The 22,932-nt window shown below is 38.6% G+C and overlaps 1 protein-coding gene across 3 annotated transcripts in view; it reads right to left on the reverse strand.

The window, feature by feature from the left end:
* The window catches only part of Asz1 (ankyrin repeat, SAM and basic leucine zipper domain containing 1), a 58,098-nt gene that overhangs the window by 15,778 nt on the left and 19,388 nt on the right, over window positions 1-22,932 (reverse strand). The window contains exons 2-8 of one of the 3 annotated variants that reach the window (XM_006505176.3): window positions 21,984-22,044; window positions 10,412-10,523; window positions 9,764-9,898; window positions 9,020-9,144; window positions 8,085-8,160; window positions 7,021-7,077; window positions 5,224-5,333 (exon numbers count right to left, since the gene is read on the reverse strand). In XM_006505176.3, the coding sequence (XP_006505239.1) occupies window positions 5,224-5,333; window positions 7,021-7,077; window positions 8,085-8,160; window positions 9,020-9,144; window positions 9,764-9,898; window positions 10,412-10,516 (608 nt within the window). In that variant the 5' untranslated portion in view covers window positions 10,517-10,523; window positions 21,984-22,044. Of the gene's footprint in view, window positions 1-5,223; window positions 5,334-7,020; window positions 7,078-8,084; window positions 8,161-9,019; window positions 9,145-9,763; window positions 9,899-10,411; window positions 10,524-10,766; window positions 10,826-21,983; window positions 22,045-22,932 lie in introns of those variants that run through there. The other 2 variants (XM_006505178.3, NM_023729.3) reach the window with 2 other exon arrangements.

A 22,932-nucleotide genomic window follows, 5' to 3' on the forward strand; every position in this document is an offset into this window, starting at 1 on the left:
CTGACCAAGTAGGTTTTATTCCAGGGATGCAGGGATGGTTTAATATACGAAAATCCATCAATGTAATCCATTATATAAACAAACTCAAAGACAAAAACCACATGATCATCTCGTTAGATGCAGAAAAAGCATTTGACAAGATCCAACACCCATTCATGATAAAAGTTTTGGAAAGATCAGGAATTCAAGGCCCATACCTAAACATAATAAAAGCAACCTACAGCAAACCAGTAGCCAACATCAAAGTAAATGGAGAGAAGCTGGAAGCAATCCCACTAAAATCAGGGACTAGACAAGGCTGCCCACTTTCTCCCTACCTTTTCTTCTTTTTTTTTTTTCTTTCCATTTTTTATTAGGTATTTAGCTCATTTACATTTCCAATGCTATACCAAAAGTCCCCCATACCCACCCACCCCCACTCCCCTACCCACCCACTCCCCCTTTTTGGCCCTGGCGTTCCCCTGTTCTGGGGCATATAAAGTTTGTGTGTCCAATGGGCCTCTCTTTCCAGTGATGGCCGACTAGGCCATCTTTTGATACATATGCAGCTAGAGTCAAGAGCTCCGGGGTACTGGTTAGTTCATAATGTTGATCCACCTATAGGGTTACAGATCCCTTTAGCTCCTTGGGTACTTTCTCTAGCTCCTCCATTGGGAGCCCTGTGATCCATCCATTAGCTGATTGTGGGCATCCACTTCTGTGTTTGCTAGGCCCCGGCATAGTCTCACAAGAGACAGCTACATCTGGGTCCTTTCGATAAAATCTTGCTAGTGTATGCAATGGTGTCATCGTTTGGATGCTGATTATGGGGTGGATCCCTGGATAAGGCAGTCTCTACATGGTCCATCCTTTCATCTCAGCTCCAAACTTTGTCTCTGTAACTCCTTCCAAGGGTGTTTTGTTCCCACTTCTAAGGAGGGGCATAGTGTCCACACTTCAGTCTTCATTTTTCTTGAGTTTCATGTGTTTAGGAAATTGTATCTTATATCTTGGGTATCCTAGGTTTTGGGGTAATATCCACTTATCAGTGAGTACATATTGTGTGAGTTCCTTTGTGAATGTGTTACCTCACTCAGGATGATGCCCTCCAGGTCCATCCATTTGGCTAGGAATTTCATAAATTCATTCTTTTTAATAGCTGAGTAGTACTCCATTGTGTAGATGTACCACATTTTCTGTATCCATTCCTCTGTTGAGGGGCATCTGGGTTCTTTCCAGCTTCTGGCTATTATAAATAAGGCTGCTATGAACATAGTGGAGCATGTGTCCTTCTTACCAGTTGGGGCATCTTCTGGATATATGCCCAGGAGAGGTATTGCTGGATCTTCCGGTAGTACTATGTCCAATTTTCTGAGGAACCGCCAGACGGATTTCCAGAGTGGTTGTACAAGCCTGCAATCCCACCAACAATGGAGGAGTGTTCCTCTTTCTCCACATCCTTGCCAGCATCTGCTGTCACCTGAATTTTTGATCTTAGACATTCTGACTGGTGTGAGGTGGAATCTCAGGGTTGATTTGATTTGCATTTCCCTGATGATTAAGGATGTTGAACATTTTTTCAGGTGCTTCTCTGCCATTCGGTATTCCTCAGGTATTTTCAACATAGTACTTGAAGTATTAGCCAGAGCAATTCGACAACAAAAGGAGATCAAGGGGATACAAATTGGAAAAGAGGAACTCAAAATATCACTTTTTGCAGATGATATGATAGTATATATAAGTGACCCTAAAAATTCCACCAGAGAACTCCTAAACCTGATAAACAGCTTCGGTGAAGTAGCTGGATATAAAATTAACTCAAACAAGTCAATGGCCTTTCTCTACATAAAGAATAAACAGGCTGAGAAAGAAATTAGGGAAACAACACCCTTTTCAATAGTCACAAATAATATAAAATATCTCGGCGTGACTCTAACTAAGGAAGTGAAAGATCTGTATGATAAAAACTTCAAGTCTCTGAAGAAAGAAATTAAAGAAGATCTCAGAAGATGGAAAGATCTCCCATGCTCATGGATTGGCAGGATCAACATTGTAAAAATGGCTATCTTGCCAAAAGCAATCTACAGATTCAATGCAATCGCCATCAAAATTCCAACTCAATTCTTCAACGAATTAGAAGGAGCAATTTGCAAATTCATCTGGAATAACAAAAAACCTAGGATAGCAAAAACTCTTCTCAAGGATAAAAGAACCTCTGGTGGAATCACCATGCCTGACCTAAAGCTTTACTACAGAGAAATTGTGATAAAAACTGCATGGTACTGGTATAGAGACAGACAAATAGACCAATGGAATAGAATTGAAGACCCAGAAATGAACCCACACACCTACGGTCACTTGATCTTCGACAAGGGAGCTAAAACCATCCAGTGGAAGAAAGACAGCATTTTCAACAATTGGTGCTGGCACAACTGGTTGTTATCGTGTAGAAGAATGCGAATTGATCCATACTCATCTCCTTGTACTAAGGTCAAATCTAAGTGGATCAAGGAACTTCACATAAAACCAGAGACACTGAAACTTATAGAGGAGAAAGTGGGGAAAAGCCTTGAAGATATGGGCACAGGGGAAAAATTCCTGAACAGAACAGCAATGGCTTGTGCTGTAAGATCGAGAATTGACAAATGGGACCTAATGAAACTCCAAAGTTTCTGCAAGGCAAAAGACACCGTCAATAAGACAAAAAGACCACCAACAGATTGGGAAAGTATCTTTACCTATCCTAAATCAGATAGGGGACTAATATCCAACATATATAAAGAACTCAAGAAGGTGGACTTTAGAAAATCAAATAACCCCATTAAAAATGGGGCTCAGAACTGAACAAAGAATTCTCACCTGAGGAATACCGAATGGCAGAGAAGCACCTGAAAAAATGTTCAACATCCTTAATCATCAGGGAAATGCAAATCAAAACAACCCTGAGATTCCACCTCACACCAGTCAGAATGGCTAAGATCAAAAATTCAGGTGACAGCAGATGCTGGCGTGGATGTGGAGAAAGAGGAACACTCCTCCATTGTTGGTGGGATTGCAGGCTTGTACAACCACTCTGGAAATCAGTCTGGCGGTTCCTCAGAAAACTGGATATAGTACTACCGGAGGACCCAGCAATACCTCTCCTGGGCATATATCCAGAAGATGCCCCAACTGGTAAGAAGGACACATGCTCCACTATGTTCATAGCAGCCTTATTTATAATAGCCAGAAGTTGGAAGGAACCCAGATGCCCCTCAACAGAGGAATGGATACAGAAAATGTGGTACATCTACACAATGGAGTACTACTCAGCTATTAAAAAGAATGAATTTATGAAATTCCTAGCCAAATGGATGGACCTGGAGGGCATCATCCTGAGTGAGGTAACACATTCACAAAGGAACTCACACAATATGTACTCACTGATAAGTGGATATTAGCCCAAAACCTAGGATATCCAAGATATAAGATACAATTTCCTAAACACATGAAACTCAAGAAAAATGAAGACTGAAGTGTGGACACTATGCCCCTCCTTAGAAGTGGGAACAAAACACCCTTGGAAGGAGGTACAGAGACAAAGTTTGGAGCTGAGATAAAAAGATGGACCATGTAGAGACTGCCATATCCGGGGATCCATCCCATAGTCAGCTTCCAAATGCTGACACCATTGCATACACTAGCAAGATTATGCTGAAAGGACCCTGATATAGCTGTCTCTTGTCAGAGTATGCCTGGGCCTAGCAAACATAGAAGTGGATGCTCACAGTCGGCTATTGGATGGATCACATGGCCCCCAATGAAGGAGCTAGAGAAAGTACCCAAGAAGCTAAAGGGATCTGCAACCCTATAGGTGGAACAACATTATGAACTAACCAGTACTCCAGAGCTCTTGACTCTAGCTGCATATGTATCAAAAGATGGCCTAGGCGGCCATCACTGTAAAGAGAGGCCCATTGGACACGCAAACTTTATATGCCCCAGTACAGGGGAACGCCAGGGCCAGAAAAGGGGAGTGGGTGGCTATGGGGGACTTTTGGTATAGCATTGGAAATGTAAATGAGCCAAATACCTAATAAAAAATGGAAAAAAAATAAAAGAAAAGAGACACTTTAATAGTATGCAGGTGTCAAAAGGATAGCAGCAGGGGAGAGTACCAACTCTGTATGCCTGGGGATTCAACCACTCACTAAGGGAACACATCTTTGAAAACCACAAATGACAAATATGAAGGTAAAATAAAATGGTTATAGCTTCAATCGTTCTGTAACTAGTAAAGGTGACGCAACTCTGATGAAGAACATACCCTAAGGTAACCCCAGGCCCAACTGTTTCAATGGAGAAATCTACATAAATGTTTAAAGAAAATCAACACTAGTCTGTACAACCTTGTCCAGAAAAAGAGATGAGAATGATAATTCCCTAATCATTTTGTGATGCTGTCACCCCAACACCAATACTAGGTAAAGCACAGAGAAAAACTTAGAGTAATGCCGATGCCTCTTGTAAACTTAGATACAATTCCTACATAGTGAGGCTGAAACGCAGATGAACCTAAGAGAAATTTTTTCTTTGTGGCTGTTGTGAAAATGTTTTCTTTTCTCCTTTTTATCTGAGTGTCTGTGTGTATCTGCATGTGTACAGGTCCTTCATATGGAAGCCAGAGGGCAACCTAGGACATTGTTCCTCAGGTGTTTGTTCGTCTTGCTCTCTGAAGACAGGGATCTTGTAGCTTGGGACTGACTGAGTTAGCTATGCTGGAGAGCTCCAAGGCTCTGCCTGCTGCTGCTCCACAGTCCTGGGATTACACACCTGGCATGTCTGGGGAGACTGGCTTGTTTATGGATTGAATTCAGGGTCTCATATCTGCATGGAAAGCCCTTCCCTTTACCAACTGGAATATAATCCCAGTTCCAGGCCTTTCAGTTTGACATCTAACATGATTTAAAGGGACTGAGAACTATGCTAGGGAAAATGTTGTATCATTTACACGATGCTATATAGCAAGATGCAAGGAAAAAAGAAGGACAAATTGTTTCTAGTCAGGTTAACAAGATGCACTGGCTTGCTTCTTTGTAAGATAATTGTATAAGCATTAACTTTAGAAAGTGCATCTGTTCAGACTACTGTATATATAACAACACATTTCCCTGGGAAAACAGTACCATTAAATCAAATACTCAGGCACTAACTAAAAAACAATACTTGGTTGCAAATAATATTAATGTAAACTGACAATTTTACCTGATTTCCAACTTTGTCACTTCAGGTAATTTTCCAAAATTTATCTCTTCTACTTCTAGTTCCTTAAGAGCAGCCAAGATTTTCTGTTGATCTTTACTAGCAATTCCATTCTAAGGAGAGAGAATTGAAAGGTTCAGTGAGACAGTTATACTCAGGCAATTTTATATTTGAGCATACTAGTGTCATTTTCTAGATGAATCTATATCTTCCAAAATAGACAAATATTGGAAAATAATGCACTTAAATAATTATTTGCTTGTACCTCAACAACGTTATACCACTAAATGGTAGGTTTATAATTAACTATAGTCATTTTTTACAACATAAAATGATAACTATGATTATTAACTCAAAGTGCTATTATTAATTATAATTTAAAATATTATCATTCAAAAATATATAATCTTTCCTGTAAAACATTGTTTAGGTTGTTATTAATGGTTAAGTGAGAATTAATTTTTTTTACCTATATTTTACCTACAATGTTAAAGTAAATTTCTTTCCTGGGCTTAGTTAAGTAGTATGTTACTTTGGTTTTTAATGATAGTGCAGATTTCACTTATCTCATGTATTCATACAGAAAAATCATTACTTTAAAATATCCTCCTTATTGAAGTTCCTCTAAAACTTCCCTCACCTATCTTTGAATTATTAATGATGATTGTGACAACACAATCAGTGCTAATTAGAAGACGATGTCTAAGCATTAAAAGTTACCTTTTACTTCAAAGTAGCCTGGTTTACAAATCCACCTCCCATTTGCAAATGAGCAGCAGCTCTAGCTAAGATATAAGAACAATACTAGGAAGCTCCATGCTCTAAGTCTGTAAGTGGGTTTCAAGCAACTTAACACTGAGGTACAATATTCACCTAGTGATTCTGTGTTGTCTCTAACCAAGAACCTACAAAAGATCAGTCTACAAAGTCACAGAGTTTTAAAAATAGAAATTCTTGGGCAAATAGATGGATCTGGAGAGTATCATCCTGAGTGAGGTAACCCAATCACAAAAGAAGTCACTTGATATGCACTCACTGATACGTGGATATTAGCCCAGAAATCTAGAATACCCAAAATACAATTTCCAAAATACAAGAAAATCAAGAAGGAAGACCAACACGTGGGTACTTCATTCCTTCCTAGAATACGGAATAAAATATCCATGGAAGGAGTTGCAGAGACAAAGTTTGGAGCTAAGATGAAAGGATGGACCATCCAGAGACTGCCCCACCTGGGAGTCCATCCCATAATCAGCCATCAAACGCAGACACTATTGCATACGCCAGCAAGATTTTGCTGAAGGGACCCTCATATAGCTGTCTCCTGTGAGGCTTTGCCAGTGCCTGGCAAATACAGAAGTGGATGCTCACAGTCATCTATAGGATGGAACACAGGGCCCCCAGTGGAGGAGCTAGAGAAAGTATCCAAGGAGCTAAAGGGAACTGCAACCCTATAGGTGGAACAACAATATGAACTAACCAGTACCCCCCCCCCCCAACCAACCCCCGAGCTCGTGTCTCTGGCTGCATATGTAGCAGAAGATGGCCTAGTCGGCCATCATTGGGAAGAGAGGCCCATTGGTCTAGCAAACTGTATATGCCCCAGTACAGGGGAACGCCAGGGCCAAGAAGTGGGAGTGAGTAGGGGAGCAGGGAGGGGGGAGGGTATGGGGGACGTTTGGGATAGCATTTGAAATGTAAATGAAGAAAATATCTAATAAAAAATATGAGAAAAAATAAAGAATGTGCAAGTTTAAAACCATCAAGGAAGCTACCTGGCACTTTGTAAGTGATACTAACCTTTGTAAGCTCGTCTTTCTTCATGGTCAGAAGGTGTCTTAAAGTTATATCCTTTTCCTGCACAAAAGACAAAAATCCCACCACTATTCAGTGTGAACAACTCACAGCAAAGCAGGAAAGTGAGTTATCACTGAACTGCTTTCTCAAATACCTTCTGGGTGTTCAGAGAGTATGTAGTTTAAACCTCACACATCACTAGTTAGATAGTATATACTCGCAAAAGCACATAGTATCTAGGTTCCCAGAATCAAAGACAATGGCTAGCACCCATGTCTCCTTAGAAAAAGAGAATGTTCTGGAAGCTTCTCCACAAAAATTATATTTTATGAATATTTAAATTTCAGATGACATTGGACTAAACTATCAATCACATGAGTTTTGGCCAAAGATTTCCTTAGACAGGAGTTTCAGCACTGTACAATGAATCCAGCTCTGAAATATTTGCAGCAATGTTCATATTCCTATGTGAATTTGTCTTAAGTCCTTTGCTTCAGTATCCTTATCTATCAGGTATCCTTACCAATATCACATATCTTATATAACTTGCCAAATGTACTATAATAAAGCATGCATTTTATATGCATTCTGTTAAATTCAAATATATTCAAACCCCACAATGCATGTTTAAAACACATACTGTTCTTGGTATATAACCCAACCTAATTTTCAGGACAACCTACACTAGTCCTTAGAGAGAAAATGATATTTAAGTAACATATGTCAGATAATAGTCAGATCAAATATCTGATACAGGATTGTCTGGTTCAAAATCATGCTTCTAGCATTACACACACACACAGCAACAACTGTAAATATAGGGATTAAATGTATATAGATTTATAAGGTAGAAATTGTGAAATTCAGACAGATTCTAACTTATATAAATTTCTAGGTTGATACAATTTTGAAGTGCTTATTATAATTAAAATAGGGTAGTCTAAAAATGAAGCAGAAATGAATGGCATGCTTGAGAATAAAGTTTAATTTTATTTTAATATAACATGTTATGCTAACTATAAACACATGCATATATAAAACTCACTCTGCTTCATATAAAATCTTACCTTTAATGAGTCTGTCATATGTTCAAGTCCAAGGCCATGTAAAAATATTTCCAGATCTCCAAACGCTGTATACGGGCTATAACATAGTGTAGCAAGGTCAGTTTCAGAGCAGAGTATACATACACAGTAATTTATGTGCATGTCTAGTCAGAGCAGGCATGGAAATGAGTAAGAACAAATCCGGGCAGAATTATTTGTAAGTTTACACAGAACATTTAAGTGCTGCATCAAAGGAACAAACTAGATTCTCTCTCTGTCCCCTTCTCTGACTTTCCTCCTACTTCCTCTTTCTTTCTACCCCTCCTTTCTAAAGCTGAAAAATTAAACTCAGAGGTTCACATAATCTAAGCAGTGAACTACATTCCCAACCCAAACAAAGTTTCTTAAGCAAAGAAAGGGAAAACATGGGTGATAATATCCAGCCCATCTTTCCTTAGATTCGAATATTCATTAGTAAGTATTTGTCATGAAATGTCGCAAATAGAAATATCTTTTAATGCAATTAACATAAAATAGATGGTAACTCTAAATGTAGTAAGTAGAGTTGGTTTGTAGCCATGTGTTGAACAACAAAGTTCAGGAACTTATTCTTTCAAATTTTTAGTTTATAAAACCAGAGAGATGATTAAAAATAACTAGAAAATAAGATCTAACACAAACAAGTTTGAATATAAATACAATCTTGATCTCTTTAATGTAAAATTTGATATTCTACTAAAAATGTATATTAAAGTCAGAGTTAGTTAAGCAAATAACTAAATAAAACTCTTCTAAACTCTAGAGAACAAGGCATCTAAAATCCAGACATTTCTAAATGGCATTTTAAAATGCTTATTAAAGTTTGAAATATCACATATCTTATATAACTTGCCAAATGTACTATAAGTAATAAAGCATGCATTTTATATGCATTCTGTTAAATTCAAATATATTACCTAAATATGTGATCTTTTTCTTTATCAGAATCTGTGGCCAACAGTTTACAAATGGTCTCTTCTTTGGTTAGCTGCTGAAGTTTTCCTTCCAATGGATTTAGAGTCAGAGAAAGAAAGTTGAAGATCTGAAAAAAGTTCCAAGTCATTCAAATATCGTTAACATTATTATTATTATCCCTTACACTGAAAAGAAGATGAACATATTATTTTTTCTATCTAGAAGAAAACTTCTAATAAGGTAAGTGGTTCAAAGACTTATAACTCTTTATCCCGAAAAAACCTTCTGTAAAACCAAGTAAAGGCTTCCTTCACTTAACATAACAATAAAATCACTGATTTAGAAATTCAGAAATCAAGGATAGCAATTAATAGTTTCCAGATGAGCTAAAGCATTTAGACAGTTATTTATAAATAGTAAGGCGATCCTCGCTGTAGCAGCATGAGTATGTATTGCATGGACAGACCCTAAGTGTGCCTCGCAAAGCAATCTATGCCTGTGACAGTGTCACGTCTAGGGACAGATTAAGGCTTTGCTATCTTTTCATATCACTTAAGTGACTAATATCATTTTGATTTAAAAAGTGAATATTCTAACAAAACAAAGTTTCATTACCTGGTTGTAGAATAAAAACTCAAGTAATTAATAATTGTTCAAAATGCTATTATTATACTTAGAAACTGTGACAAATAACATAAAAATTCTACATGATAAAATGATGACACAGTAAGTTCACAGGTGAATACCTCAAGATGTTTATTTCTTTTTGCAATCTCGCTTGGTGTTCTGCCATCTTTGGTCTGTAGCATTTTATTAGCTCCCAGTTCAAGCAACTTCAGAATTACATTTTTATGACCCTGCCGTGCTGCCCATGTTAAGGCCTGTAAGTGTGGGAAAGAAGTCTGTTTAAAAAGGGCTTCATGTGAGAAAGATAAGAAATATTTTCACCGGTATTTATGGCACAGTAAAAAGGAGAGCATAGCTAATTAGCAGAGTGATGCAATCTCCTCATTGCACAATATAATGTAAACACACGTCCAGCTGTACTTACAGATTTTACTGAACCAAACACTGTTTTACGCAGTTAAGTAATGTCATGGAATAAAGAACTTATCTGCCACTACAGATGTTTTCTAGGAAGGAATTTGTGTGCATTTTCCTGAGGCCTGGTTTTGTCGTGTGTTACAGCCTCTTTTATCAAGGGTCAAAGAGTCCCTTCCTCTGTAAGCTCTGCCCATCACAGTGCTCTTACCAGGCCAAGCCTTCTAAAACTTTCTTAACTCTTCGACAGTAAACATCAACCAAGCCAAACTACCCATTTGTGTAGGTTCTTGATATAATAGCAAAGTATCACTGTCTCAGAAACAGAAGGCACACTGAAAAGCATTTCTCACAGTATAACCATTCTCATCCTGGGCGTTAACTTCGGCTCCGTGAGCCACAAGCAGAGCCACAACCTGAGTATGACCGTCTCGGGCAGCATACATGATTGGCGTCATAAGTCTCCTAGAGAGGAAGAGGAAAGAAACACATGTGTTCATGTTACCACCAGCAGCCAGTCAATCTCATGGGCATATGCACATACAATATCATCAATAGTGTTTTAAGAGAAAACAGAAGGTAACAAGAGCTTTTAATGTAGCAGGCAAGTTTTAAAAACACAATTGAGTATCAGAGTTCTATCAACCACACTCCAGAACCCATGCCCAGACAGTAAACACAAATTCAACTCTGTCTTTTTGTGTGTACCTTCTGTTTTGATATTTTGTCTCATTGGCTGTTTATTTTGACCTTTTGGTTTTGTTCTGGAGGGGAGAGAGGAGGGAGAGAAGGAGGGAAGCAGAGAGGTGGGGAGGTGCAGGGGGGAGTGAAGGAGGGAGGAGGAGGTAGGGAGGGAAGGAGGGAGGGAGGTGTGTTGAGCCAGAAAATAAAACATGAAGTTGGAGGGGGGAGGATCTTGGAGGAGTTAAAGGAGGAGAAAAGACTATGATCAAAATACACTACATGTAAAATATTTTTAAATTAATCTGTAGTAAATAAGCATTACTTACACCTACCATATAGTGAAGAAATGCACATGTGAGTTTAAGTTAATCCCCATTTTCTAATATGAACAGTGAGTTTATACCTTCCTCTAGAATTTAATCAGAGAGCCCATTTTGCTTATGCTGGGAATCCAGAGATAGAAGACACAGATAAGGCCACAACACTGGGTCTCATGCCTTAATCTAGTCTGTTATCATCCCATTTTAGTTTAGGATAGCATTTTATTTTCAGTGAGAATATACTCTAATCCAGAAAGAGTTCAAACCACTCATTTGCCAAATACTTCCTGAGTTTTTTTTTTTTCTGGGAAATATTAGTGGTTTCTCTATAACTTATCACTCCCTCATGTTAGAGATTCAATCCATCTACTCCTGAAATTTAGTTTCTAGGGCCATTCAAAGGAGACTAAAATAATTCTATTTTTTGTATATGAGTGGAATGTAAATATAATCTGTCTTATGGGAGATCTGACATTTTGGGCCCAGTGCTTTGGAGTCACCCACATTATCTGACTTAATGTATGAACAACTTTAGAGATGAATCACTTATGGAATGATCTAAGAATCCCACATTTTGACCTGAAGTTAATGTTTCTATTCACATTACTTATGCTATCAACAAACAGTACTTCTCTATATAGGTTTATTAGCTGGAGGTATGTCCTGAATGTGACTTCTTCACACCAATAATTTTAGCAAAACCACTGACACTAGTCTCTTTTTCTTGTCTAGATTTTGAATTCAAATGTTTCATTTTTAAGTTCCAGGAGGCATTATTTTCTATGTTAAACTCAAATTTTATGTAACCATGATTTTAAAAACAGTTTTTGCTATTCTCCTTGAGCAATTTTGTGTACCACAAAAACTCTGTTAATTCTTTACCCAGATTTGGGAAAGAATCATTCTCTATTTTGTCTCTGGGCTTTGTCTTATTGTTGAAATAGTTTTAATGCAGAAATCCATGCAGACCCTGAACATCAAGTGTATTATGCAGTAGGTCTACTGGTTCCCTCTAGTGGTCAGTATAATCACTGGGGGGAATTAATTTGAATTAAATGGATGAGGACCTGGACCAGATAATGTATCCTGCGAGGATCTTACTTTAAATGTCAGTGGTGTCCCTGATAAGGAAAACAGTTTTGAGTTCATATATATATATGTATATATATACACATATATATATATGTCAAAGTATTTTATCTTCACTCTTAGATGATGAAAAACTAGACACATAATTTCAGATTCATAATGGAATGCTCAGTACATTTGTCTTCTTCCATATATAGCTGTTAAATTGCCAAATAACAACAATCATTTTTGCATAGGAAGTGTTTTGATATGAAATTTCCTTGATAAGCTCTAAAATTCTTTAAAGGTATTTTGAAGCTGTAATATACATATATATTTTAATTCTTAATTAATATGTGTATGCTACTTGTTTACTTTGCTTTTCTTGCTGCTATAACAGAAGTATTTTAATGTGGGAAGGGTTTATTCTGCTCACAGTTCAAGGGTACCCTTTACAGAGGTGAAGGGATGTCAATAGGCCCTTGAGGCATCTGGTCACGTCACATCCTCAGAACAGCAGAGAATGCTAATGCTTAGTTCCCTCTTTCCTTTTCACTCAGTTCTGGGATTTCCAGCCATGGAACTTTGTCATCTGGTTAGGGTATGTCTTTACATCTCAGCTCACCTGAGATAGAACGCCCCCCTCACAAACCTGCCAAGAGATTTGTTTTCCAGGCAAGTTTAGATCCTGCCATGTTGACAATATTAACCATAAAACTTAGAATTACGTATGGCACAAATATTTTCTCATGGAAGGCAAGAACCCTTTACTATTTATTAATGTATGTGACTATTCCTGACCACTAGTGCTTCAAGGGCAGCACATCTACCTTTTATTTTTTTTCTTGGAACCTTTTCTTTAGATATAACCCTGGTCTTTCCTGAGTTCAAACCTCAGCTTTCTGGAAGCTTATTAGACAGTAGAACTTCTGACAATGTTCTTCATGGTTTGTATATTTTCTTTAGAGATTCCCTTTCTATTACCTGTTGTGTTATAGTCTAGACAATTTCTTCACATCTACCCTCTAAGCCACTTAGCTACTCTCAGCAGTAGCTCACTTAATATTTTACAGCTATACTTAACTTTATTATACAGCCACTTTAATACTTTGTTGCAGTTGTTTCACAAAGCCTATCTGCTATTCTGTGGCAGCACACTCCTCTTTTATTCCTCAGAATGATAAGGCATGTCCTTTTAATGGCCTTTTCTAGTCTAAGTTTTTCTTTTTCTAGTCTAAGTCACTTTTCTTGGATTAGGTGTCCCTGTTTAACCTTGGGATGCTGCTCTTTCTCTGGATTTTAATGTCTACATACCCTGTTTTCTGGCCTATTGGTATGATCCAGTAAAACACAGAAGACTCAAGTCAGATGCCTTGCCCTTGTATGACAGTAATGCAGATTTTAGGTATTTCTAAGGCCTTTTTCAGGCCAGAAACACTCTTTCTTGTTTTAAATGGGACTTTAATTTTTAAATTTTGATCACTGGTGAGTGGAACACAACATCTGTTCCAACAAAACCCAGAGTGCCTGGGGCCAGCTGGAGCACAGACATAGGAACCCCGCCGGACCAATGGTTCATGTTTCTTCCGGTCGGCGCTGGTCTACCTTGGTTTTGAACTCAGTGGACAGCCCCATGGTCCCCAGAGGAAGTACTACTTCCCGGCACTCTAACAAACCCAGAATCTTAGGATCCCAGGATCCGAGGAGCTTGGTCACACCAGGATCTCAGGGTCTTAGAGGAAGCTTGACTGCCAAGAACTCTGACACACACAGAATCTCAGGATCCCAGAATCACAAGATCACAAAAAATGCTAGACTCTGAGAAGTTCTGACTTAACTTGGATTACAGAAAGGACAGGCTCCAATCAGATATATCCAGGGCAGGGAGTGCTTGAGATAATCAGATGGCTGGAGGCAAGCATAAGAACAGAAGTAACAGAAACCAAGGTTACTTGGCACCATCAGAACCCAACTCTCCCACCATAGCAAGTCGTGGATACACCATCACACCAGAAAAGCAAGATATGGATCTAAAGTCACTTCTCATGAAGATGATGGAGGACTATAAGAAGGACATACATAACTCCCTTAAAGAAATAGAGGAGAACACGTCCAAACAGGTGAAAGAATTGAACAAAACTATCGAAGATCTAAAAATGGAAGTAGAAACAATAAAGAAATCACAAAGGGAGACAACTCTGAAGATAGAAATCCTAGGAAAGAAATCAGGAACCAAAGATACGAGCTTCAGCAACAGAATATAAGAGATGGAAGACAGAATCTCAGGTGCAGAAGATTCCATAGGGAACATGGACACAACAATCAAAGAAAATGCAAAATGCAAAAAGATCCTAACTCAAGACATCCAGGAAATCAAGGACACAATGAGAACACCAAACCTTAAGGATAATAGGTATAGATGAGAATGAAGATTTTCAACTTAAGGGGCCAGTAAATATCTTCAACAACATTATAGAAGAAAACTTCCCTAACCTAAAGAAAGAGATGCCCATGACCATACAAGAAGCCTACAGAACTCCAAATAGACTGGACCAGAAAAAAAATTCCTACCGACAGATAATTATCAGAACAACGAATGCACTAAATAAGGATAGAATATTAAAAGCAGTAAGGGAGAAAGGTCAAGTAACATATAAAGGAAGGCCTATCAGAATTACACCAGACTTCTCAACAGAGACTATGAAAGCCAGAAGATCCTGGACAGATGTTATAGAGACCCTAAGAGAACACAAATGCCAGCCCAGGCTACTATGCCCAGCAAAACTCTCAATTACCAGAGATGGAGAAATCAAAGTATTCCATGACAAAACCAAATTCACACAATATCCTCCACGAATCCAGCCCTTCAAAGGATAATAAAGAGAAAACTCCAACACAAGGAGGGAAATGACACCCTAGAAAAAGCAAGAAAGCAATCCTTCAAGAAACCTAAAAGAAGATAGCCCCAAGAACAGAATCCCAACTCTAACAACAAAAATAACAGGAAGTAACAATTACTTTTCCTTAATATCTCTTACTATCAATGGACTCAATTCCCCAATAAAAAGACATAGACTAACAGATTGGCTACATAAACAGGACCCAACATTTTGCTGCATACAGGAAACCCATCTCAGGAACAAAGACAGATACTACCTCAGAGTAAAAGGCTGGAAAACAATTTTCCAAGCAAAGAGTCTGAAGAAACAAGATAGAGTAGCCATTCTAATATCGAATAAAATTGACTTCCAACCCAAAGTTATTAAAAAAGACAAGGAGGGGCACTTCATACTCAGCAAAGGTAAAATCTTCCAAGATGAACTCTCAATTCTGAATATCTATGCTCCAAATGCAAGGGTATCCACATTCATTAAAGAAATGTTAGTAAAGCTCAAAGCACGCATTGCACTGCACACAGTAATAGTGGGAGACTTTAACACCCCTCTCCCTTCAATGGACAGATTCTAGAAACAAAAACTAAACAAAGACACAGTGAAACTAACAGGAGTTATGAAACTAATGGGTTTAACAGATATCTATAGAACTTTTTATCCTAAAACAAAAGAAAATATCTTTTTCTCAGCACCTCATGGTACCTTCTGCAAAATAGACCATATAATGGGTCACAAAACAGGCCTCAACAGATATAAAAATACTGAAATTATCCCATGCATTCTACCAGATCACCACAGACTAAGGTTGATTTTCAATAACAACATAAATAATAGAAAGCACACATATATGTGGAAGCTGAACAACTCTCTACTCAATGATAACTTAGTCAAGGAAGAAATAAAGAAAGAAATTAAAGACTTTTGAAAATGAAGCCACAACATACCCAAACTTATGGGACACAATGAAAGTAGTCCTAAGAGGAAAACTTATAGCTCTGAGTGCCTCCAAAAACAATCTGGAGAGAGCATACATTAGCATCTTGACAGTACACCTAAAAGTTCTAGAAAAAAATGAAGCAAATTCACCCAAGAGGAAAGTATCAAACAAAGGGCTGAAGTCAACCAAATAGAAACAAAAAAAGAATTATACAAAGAATCAACCTATCCAGGAGCTGTGTTTTTTTTTTGTTTTTTGTTTTTTTTTTTGAGAAAATCAACAAGATAGATAAACCCTTAGGCAGACTAACTAGAGGGCACAGGGACAGTATCCTAATTAACACAATCAGAAATGAAAAGGGAGACATAACAACAGAACCGGAGGAAATCCAAAACATCATCAGATCCTACTACAAAAACCTATACACAACAAAACTGGAAAACCTGGATGAAACAGACAATTTTCTAGACAGATACTAAGTACCAAAGTTAAATCAGGATCAGATTAGCAATCTAAACAGTCCCATATCCCCTAAAGAAATAGAAACAGTTATTAATAGTCTTCTGACCAAAAAAAAAAAAAAGCCCAGGACCAGATGGGTTTAGTGCAGAGTTTTATCAGACTTTCAAAGAAGACCTAGTTCCAATTCTCCTCAAACTATTCCACAAAACAGAAACAGAAGGTACTCTACCCAATTCATTCTATGAAGCCACAATTACTCTGATACCTAAACCACACAAAGATCCAACAAAGAAAGCGAACTTCAGACCAATTTCCCTTATGAATATCGATGCAAAAATACTCAATAAAATCCTTGAAAACAGAATCCAAGAACACATCAAAACGATCATCCATCCTAATTAAGTAGGTTTCATCCCAGGGATGCAGGGATGGTTCAATATATGGAAATCCATCAACATAATCCACTAAATAGACAAACTCAAAGACAAAAACCACATGATTATCTCATTAGATGCTGAGAACGCATTTGACAAAATCCAACACCCATTCATGATAAAACGTCTTGGAAAGATCAGGAATTCAAGGCCCATACCTAAACATAATAAAAGCAACATACAACAAACCAGTAGCCAACATCAAACTGAATGGAGAGAAACTTGAAGCAATCCCACTAAAATCAGGGACTAGACAAGGATGCCCACTTTCTCCCTACCTATTCAATATAGTACTTGAAGTCCTAGCCAAAGCAATTCGACAACAAAAGGAGATCGAGGGGATACCAATTGGAAAGGAAGAAGTCAAAATATCACTATTTGCAGATGATATGATAGCGTATATAAGTGACCCTAAAAATTCCACCAGAGAACTCCTAAATCTGAAAAACAGCTTCAGTGAAGTAGCTGGATATAAAATTAACTCAAACAAGTCAATGGCCTTTCTCTATACAAAGGATAAACAGGCTGAGAAAGAAATTAGGGAAACAACACCCTTCTCAATAGTCCCAAATAATATAAAATACCTTGGCGTGACTCTAACTCAGGAAGTGAAAGATCTGTATGATAAGAACTTCAAGTCTCTGAAGAAAGAAACTGAAGATCTCAGAAGATGGAAAGATCTCCCATGTTCATGGATTGGCAGGATTAATATAGTAAAAATGGCTATCTTGCCAAAAGCAATCTACAAATTCAATGCAATCCCCATCAAAATTCCAACTCTATTTTTCAACGAATTAGTAAGGGCAATTTGCAAATTCATCTGGAATAAGAAAAAACCTAGGATAACAAAAACTATTCTCAACAATAAAAGAACCTCTGGTGGAATCACCATCCCAGACCTCAAGCTGTAATACAGAGCACTTGTGATAAAAAACTGCATGGTACTGGTACAGTGACAGAAGGTAGATCAATGGAATAGAACTAAACTGAAGACCAAGAAATAAACCTACACTCCCATGGTCACTTGATCTTTGACAAAGGTGCTAAAACCATCCAGCGGAAAGAAGACAGCATTTTCAAGAAATGGTGCTGGCTCAACTGGCGGTTATCATGTAGAAGAATTCGAATTGATTCATTCTTATCTCCTAGTACAAAGGTCAAGTCTAAGTGGATCAAGGAACTCCACATAAAACCAGAGACATTGAAACTTATAGAGGAGAAAGTGGGGAAGAGCCTCCAACACAGGGGCACCTGAGAAAAATTTCTGAAGAGAACACCAATGGCTTGTACTGTAATATCAAGAATTAACAAATGGGACCTCATAAAATAGCAAAGCCTCTGTAAGGCAAAGACACTGTCATTAAGACAAAAAGGCCTACAACAGATTGGGAAAATATCTTTACCAATCCTAAATCCGATTGGGGGCTAATATCCAATATATATAAAGAACTCAAGAATGCGGACTCCAGAAAACCAAATAACCCTGTTAAAAATGGGGTACAGAGCTAAATAAAGAATTCTCAACTGAGGAATAGAAAATGGCCGAGAAGCACCTAAAAAATGTTCAACATTCTTAATCGTCAGGGAAATGCAAATCAAAACAACCCTGAGCTTCTACCTCATACCTGTCAGAATGGCTAAGACCAAAAACTCAGGTGACAGCAGATGCTGACAAGGATGTGGAGAAAGAGGAACACTCTTGCATTACTGGTGGGATTGCAAGCTGGTACAATCACTCTGGAAATCAGTTGGGTGGTTCCTCAGAAAATTGGACATAGTACTACCGAAAGATCCAGTAATACCTCTCCTGGGCATATACCCAGAAGATGTTCCAACTTGTAATAAGGACACATGCTCCACTATGTTCATAGCAGCCTTATTTATAATCGAGCCAGAAGCTGGAACGAACCAAGATGTCCCTCAACAGAGGAATGGATACAGAACATGCTGTACATTTACACAATGGAGTACTACTAAGCTATTAAAAACAATGAATTCATGAATTTCTTAGACAAAAGATGGATTTGGAAGGTATCATTGTAAGTGAGGTAACCCAATCACAAAAGAACACACATGATATGCACTCACTCTTAAGTGGATATTAGACCAGAATATCAGAATACCCAAGACACAATTTGCAATACACATGAAATGCAACAAGAAGGAAGACCAAAGTGTGGATATTTTATTTCTTCGTAGAATGGGGAACAAAATATCCATGGAAGGAGTTACAGAGACAAAGTTTGGAGCAGAAACTGAAGGACGGACCATCAAGAAACTTCCCCACCTGGGGATCTATCCCATAAACAACCACCAAACCCAAAAAGTAGCAGATGCCAACAAAAGCTTGCTGACAGGAGCCTGATATAGCTGTCTACTGAGAGGCTCTGCCAGTGCCTGACAAATACAGAAGTGGATATTCACAGTCATCTATTAGAGGAAGCTCAGGGTCCCCAATGAAGGAGCTAGAGAAAATAACCATGGAGCTGAAGGGGTTTGCAGCTCCCTAGGAGGAACAACAATATGAACTAACCAGTACCCCCAGAGTTCTCTGGGACTAAACCACCGATCAAAGAAAACACACGGAGGGACTCATGGCTCTAGCTGCATATGTAGCTGTGGATGGCCTAGTCAGTCATCAATGAGAGGAGAGGCCCTTGGTCCTGTGAAGGTTCTATGCCCCAGTTAGGGGAATGCCAGGGCCAGGCAGGGGGAGTGGGTGGGTTGGGAGAAGGGGAAGGGAGGAGAGGATAGGGGATTTCTGGTGGGGAAACTAGGAAAGGAGATAACATTTGAAATGTAAATAAAGAAAAAGCTAATGATTTTTAAAATTTTTTATTCATTGTTTTAAATAGAATATTAAAATATTTTAGTCATTTGTTATTTAAATTTGCTGTGGTGTATCAAGGCATAGCTTCACCTTAGTATGTTGAGATTATAAAGCTATTTTTGCCCAAGGTATTGGTATTAGTCTGATTTTTCTTCTAGAAACTAGAATTTTTCATAAGGTCGACACAATTCCCTTGGTCCTTTGAATCGACAAGTTAATTTCAAAAAATTATATGAAATCCCTTGTAAGTGCTCTCATCTTAGCAAAGAAATGAGTCTCTTTATTCAGTCTTATGCAATACAGCTTAAAATTGTCTTGATTTAGGGCCTTCATTTTTCTTTTTTCTAGACATTTACATTTGCTCTCTAGAGTGGGATCTATGACAATACTGTTTTTTCAAGATAGTCAGCTTGTAAACTGAAAATCATGTGGATTTTGCATATTAGCATTAGAAAGTGATGTCATTTTATTTCTATTATTTCCAATAGTTTCTGAGCTCATTGTTTGGATTTACCAAGTGCAAAGCTAATATAATCTTAACATTACAATTTTGTTAACCCCTTCATAACTGGAAGCCAGTGGCTAATTGCTTTATTCAAAGCAACATAATTTAATGGCTCAGGTCAGAGTTCACCACTCTTTCTGTGGAAGACAACAGAGCAAATCCCTTAATCTTTGTGAGCACTCATACATGTGCCATGGTTGTAGCATTCAAATTATTACAGTGTGAAAATTTCCACAGATGAGACATAAATGAAAAAGCTGTTCTGTGGAAGGAAATTAGAATTCAGTGCTCTAATATAGTCCTGGAGGTCAGCCAACTTCAGAGTCAGAGTATATGCAGTAAGTCAGCTAGCCTAGTTTCAAAGCTAGCCTGTGTGCATTGTATCATACAAAATTTTTCTCAAACTTGACAAGTCTGACTTTCTCGCTACTCTATTTCAATAAGATTTCCACTAGAGGGCAACAAAACTCAACTTTATGGGAACATTCATTCCTGATGATGTACCTATCACGTTGTATTACAAATTAAATGGTTGGTTTACCTTCAGGAACATATTTTATGGACATTTAAGTATGTATTTACAAGTGTAGCCAGAAGACTAATGAAACAGCATGATTTGGGCAATGATGAAGTGCTAGGAACCAGGCATCTACTGCAGGAGTGGAGCGCCTTTAGATCAACACTGTGCAGTGGCCGGGCGCTGGGGGGTGGGTGCTACAATAACAATATGTTGGAAGGTTGTTGTAGTCTGGATGTAAATTTAGTATTCACTAAAACATATTGAAGTATTGCAAGATGGTCTCTATCTCCAAGGAAGATCTGTGGAACCTTTCAGTAGTGGGGCATTGTGAGAGGTCCTCTGGTTAACTAGGGAAAGTACTTGCTCACAGTATTCTTGTGAGAATCATGTAAGTTTCATGGAGACTGTTACAAACCTTGTGCCTGGCCATATGCATGCACTGGCTTCCAGTTTGAGATGAGAGTTCTGCTGGCACGTGATATTCCTCCATCTCTGTTTGTCATTAACGATATAGACCCTTACAGAGCTAAACTGTTATGGTGTTGCCACATCTTCAAATCTGTATGCATGTAAGACGCATAACTATACATCAGATATATGTGACTAATGTTCTAGGAAAAAGAAAATATTAACTTAGAGAGGTGAACTTCAGGGATGGAAAGCTGTCAGAAACTAGGGTTTCTGAAATACGCACACACACTCTTCCTCTTATATTGATAAGAAATCTACCTGGTCCATGTGGAGGCACAGAAGCGAAACTAAGGCTTCCAGACCATGGTGAGCAAAGGCCCTGGTGTTGGACTGAGTATTATATTCCCCCAAAGTTTTTCTTTGAGGCCATTCCTAATTCCTGGGTGGCACTGGTATATCGTAGTACTGGCCAGTCTTCTCAATGGTGCAAACCACAGAACTTGAAGTTTGGTGTTGCTAAAGCACTGAGAATTTCAAGAAGCAAGAATCTGGGCTTGAATACTTCCCTAGTAAGATGATGGATTAGAAGACCCATCAGTGAAACTTGGTAAAATACAAGATGATAAACAATAGTTTCCATCCCACCCAAGACAACAGCTAAAAACAAATTTATTATGGCAGGTAATAGCTCTCCAGGGAAGTAGGAGCTACGGAACGAGGAAGGGGGAGCCATGACTGGCACTCAGCTGTGATGGACTTTGTGAGGTCAGTGGGGAATACCAGGAAAGTTTGTTCATCCTTCTCATGCCTGTTCCCACTGTAAGGACAGTTAGCTGGACAGACCATGGGTTGGACCTCACCTTAACTATGGGCAATGAGATGCAAGGTCAATGCCATCTGTGTGCCTCAAGGCTGAAGAACCTAAAAAAGATATTCTAGCTTGAGTTACTAGGAACTGCTAGAAACCTGCTCCCTCTCCATCTCCTTGCTTGAACAGCCAGAGAAAGGCCAATTGCAGAGGTGCTGCCAAGGTCTGGATAAACCATGGGCAGGAAGCAGGTGATGAGTGGAGGCTGTGGAGCCTGCAGTTGAAGGATTACACTCATATGCACCTCTCTCTTGTGAGGTCAGCAGGAATCATGAGCATCAATTCCACACTCTCCTGCCCTGCACACCTGCTGTGTCTAACTGGAACCAGGAGCTGTGCAGGTATGGACAGCGGGCTGCACACTGTGGGTGCTGAAGTGCGGCTTGCAGGACACCCTGAAGGGCTGTTCATCGCTTACACGAGCAGCAGCATAGGAACAGAGACTACACTGCTGACCTGAGCTGTGCCTGAAACCCAATCCAAACATTTGCTTAAATTCCCCTGGGCACTGCACACTCACAAACCTGCTTTCACATGTTTGGACCACAGCTGCACCCTGTACCTCCCCTCCTCAGTATCATGTACTCCATGAAATGTCACACGGAGGGAAGGAATGCAAAGTCCAACCTGGAGGAAGAAACGCTGTTTGGTGTCAAATCTACTGTACTTTTAATTTCACTTTGTCTCTTTACATTAGTTTTCAATATTTTAACTTCACCTGTGCACAAATATCACTTAAAGATCTTGTTTTAGTTTTTATATTACCTGGCAATATTTTATGCTCATTTTGGAGGTTTCTATTGTTCACTCACTGCTATTCTCCCTCTGTACAACTCTTATCTTCTTCTTCTTTCTTCTGAATCATAACTGCCCAAAGGTTTAGTAATTCCTAAGCTCTGTGGTAGTAGCTGACACTTCAAATCCTGTTGACTCCAATTTCT

This window comes from Mus musculus, chromosome 6 (genome assembly GCF_000001635.26).
Source record: "Mus musculus strain C57BL/6J chromosome 6, GRCm38.p6 C57BL/6J".
Taxonomy (NCBI): domain Eukaryota; kingdom Metazoa; phylum Chordata; class Mammalia; order Rodentia; family Muridae; genus Mus; species Mus musculus.